Genomic DNA, 2,741 nt, shown 5'->3' with positions numbered 1-2,741 from the left:
ACTATCCACCCATGATGGCTCCCATACCAGTGCCTCCAGGTCCTTCAGAGCTGAGCAGCGACCCAAGTCTGAATTCAGAAGGGTCCAAGCGCACAAGGGCCGACTGGACCAGAGATGAAACTAGTGTATTACTGGAGATTTAGGGTGTCCTTTACGATTCCCTGAAATCTGCTTCGACCGCTCAAAAAAAGAGTCTGTGGAGTCAAATTTTAAAAAAATTTCAAGACAAGTGCTGCGATCTGGGGATGTCATCAAACAAAAACCTGGATCAACTCAAGAAAAGAATAAAGAACCTGGAATATGAATACCGCCAGGTGAGAACGAAAATGGCTTCCACTGGAGAAGAGGTCGCTAAGAAACTTCAAAGTAACTGCGCATTCTACGAAGAACTAGATGATATTCTAGGGACGCGGGATGCTATTAACCCCGATCGCATGACTATAAGTTCTTCAAAGGTCATTCCAAAGAGGAAGTCTCCCTCAGCAGGACCAGTCACGAAAGAGGGGGAAAACTCATCATCATTCGCGAGTTCTGATTCTCAGCAGCCTAGCACAAGTTCGGCCTCAGATGAATCACCACCGAAGTCGCAGCAAGTCCCACAAAAGACAAAAGGGAAAGCACCCAAGCGCAAAAGAAAGGAGCCAAATGACCAAGATGAAGACCCCTGAATGAAGGAAATATGTGACATGTGGCGTCTTTCCATGGAAAAGCAAGGCAAACGCTTCAACCGCAGCATGGAACTTCAGCAGGCTGCGATACAAAGCCAGACATAAGCAGACCAAGGCTCTTGTGTCAGGCCTAAAAGACATTTTAAAAGACTGTTTAAAAAGTGACTAAAAAGATGTTGCGTGCGTTGCCGATTAATTTGAACATTTAAATGATCTGTTGTTGTTAACTAGCTGACTTCGCAGAAGTTTCATTTTTTATTTGTGTTATGAATAATAGAGTAACAGGCATTCAATCTTTTTGAGCATTTTATTGATTGTAACACAGCTTCTGGGAAAAAGAAATGTAAAATTTTAAAAAATCAAGCTCAATAAATGTGTGTTTTATAAAGAAAAACATTGTCACGCCATTGAATTACAGTGCGTCCTATGGTGCGATGAGGAAGGTGGCTGAATTAAAGTACACCCTGAGAAAGTAGATAATCTAGCATAGTTTGGCGTGTAGCTGATCTGTCTTGTGCTTCATCATCTTCGTGTGCGTCATTTTCATCGTCTGGTGGTGGGCGATCGTCGTCATCATCAAATGAATCCCCTTGCATTATACAAAAATTATGTAAAACACGTGCTGCTGTCACGCTTCGCGGTACGGAAGTGTGACTTTGTTCAATCTTTTTCAGTAAAAGCCTCCAACGTCCTTTCAACAAGCCGAACATCCTCTCGATCACTGATCTCATTGCACTTAATTTTTCATTTAAGCATCTTTTCTGAGGCGAAAGGTGCCCTCTGTTTGAAAAGGGCCTTATTAGCCAGTTTTTCAAAGGATAAGCACTGTCACCTACTAGCATTGGCCTCAACAGTCCCCCATAAACCATTCTTGTAGGTGCTGATAAAGTTTCTTCGTTTTCTGCAAGGTCAAAAATTCCACTCAGTCGTAGCACTCTTGCATCGTGAATACTACCGGGATAGCCCACTGCTACATGTTGAAAGAGCAGCTGCAAGTTCACTGTCCTTTGCAGGTTGATGCTATAATACTGTTTTCTGTTAAAGTAATCTTCCTTGTTCTCCGGTGCTGCGTTGATTTCTATGTGGCAGCCGTCAATTGCTCCTACAATTTGTGGAAACTTGTATTCTTCTTCAAAGGTGTCCATCGCTTCTTGCACTTCATCTTCAGTGTAAGGGAATCGAATGAATAAGTCCTTTTTTTGACACAAAGCCTCCTCGAACTCTTGACATATCACTTTAGCTGTAGATTTTCCCAGGCCAAACTGCAGTCCACATGACCTATAACTGTTTCCAGTGGAAAGTCTCCAAACACCAACAGCAGCACGCTTCTCTACAGACACAGGCTTTCTCAATCTCGTTTCCTGTCTCGTCAGATCACCACGAAGAATTCGGCAAAGCTTGTCAAACGTTTCATGTTTCATTCGAAAGTTTGGTTTCCAAAGAACATTCAGCCAAGGTGATGCTAGCATTACATCAAACCAGTTCTGCGGTCTTGGCCAGGCCCACGCTCTTCTTCTTATGTGCCAAAAATTACCTTGTCTTCGGTGAACACTCAAAAGTACGGCACACAAAGCCTCCTCGAACTCTCGACATATCACTTTAGCTGTAGATTTTCCCAGGCCAAACTGCAGTCCACATGACCTATAACTGTTTCCAGTGGAAAGTCTCCAAACACCAAAAGCAGCACACTTCTCTACAGACACAGGCTTTCTCAATCTTGTTTCCTGTCTCGTCAGATCACCACGAAGAATTCGGCAAGGCTCGTCAAACGTTTCACGTTCCATTCGAAAGTTTGGTTTCCAAAGAACATTCAGCCAAGGTGATGCTAGCATTACATCAAACCAGTTCTGCGGTCTTGGCCAGGCCCACGCTCTTCTTCTTATGTGCCGAAAATTACCTCATGTTCGGTGAACACTCAAAAGTATGGCAGTCAGAAAAAGCAGGCTTTCACTCTCATGGACAAAATCTTCCATCACTCTTTCATGAAGGAACATAAGATTTTGTAAGGTTATTTGGCTGATCAACCTTTGTAAATTGAATAAACAGACAACAGTCGCAATTACAGCGATTTTA

At 43.0% G+C, this 2,741-nt stretch overlaps 1 protein-coding gene across 1 annotated transcript; it reads right to left on the bottom strand.

Moving 5' to 3' along the window:
* Positions 1 to 1,120: 1,120 nt before the first annotated feature.
* Positions 1,121 to 2,500, bottom strand: LOC145501413 (uncharacterized). Its single transcript, XM_081480896.1, has one exon. It carries the CDS (start codon positions 2,498 to 2,500, stop codon positions 1,121 to 1,123), a length of 1,380 nt encoding a protein of 459 aa, XP_081337022.1.
* Between the last annotated feature and the right edge of the window lie 241 nt (positions 2,501 to 2,741).

Source organism: Orbicella franksi, chromosome 10 (genome assembly GCF_964199315.1).
Source record: "Orbicella franksi chromosome 10, jaOrbFran1.1, whole genome shotgun sequence".
NCBI classification, from domain to species: Eukaryota; Metazoa; Cnidaria; class Anthozoa; order Scleractinia; family Merulinidae; genus Orbicella; species Orbicella franksi.
This window is presented reverse-complemented; position numbering and strand designations above follow the sequence as displayed.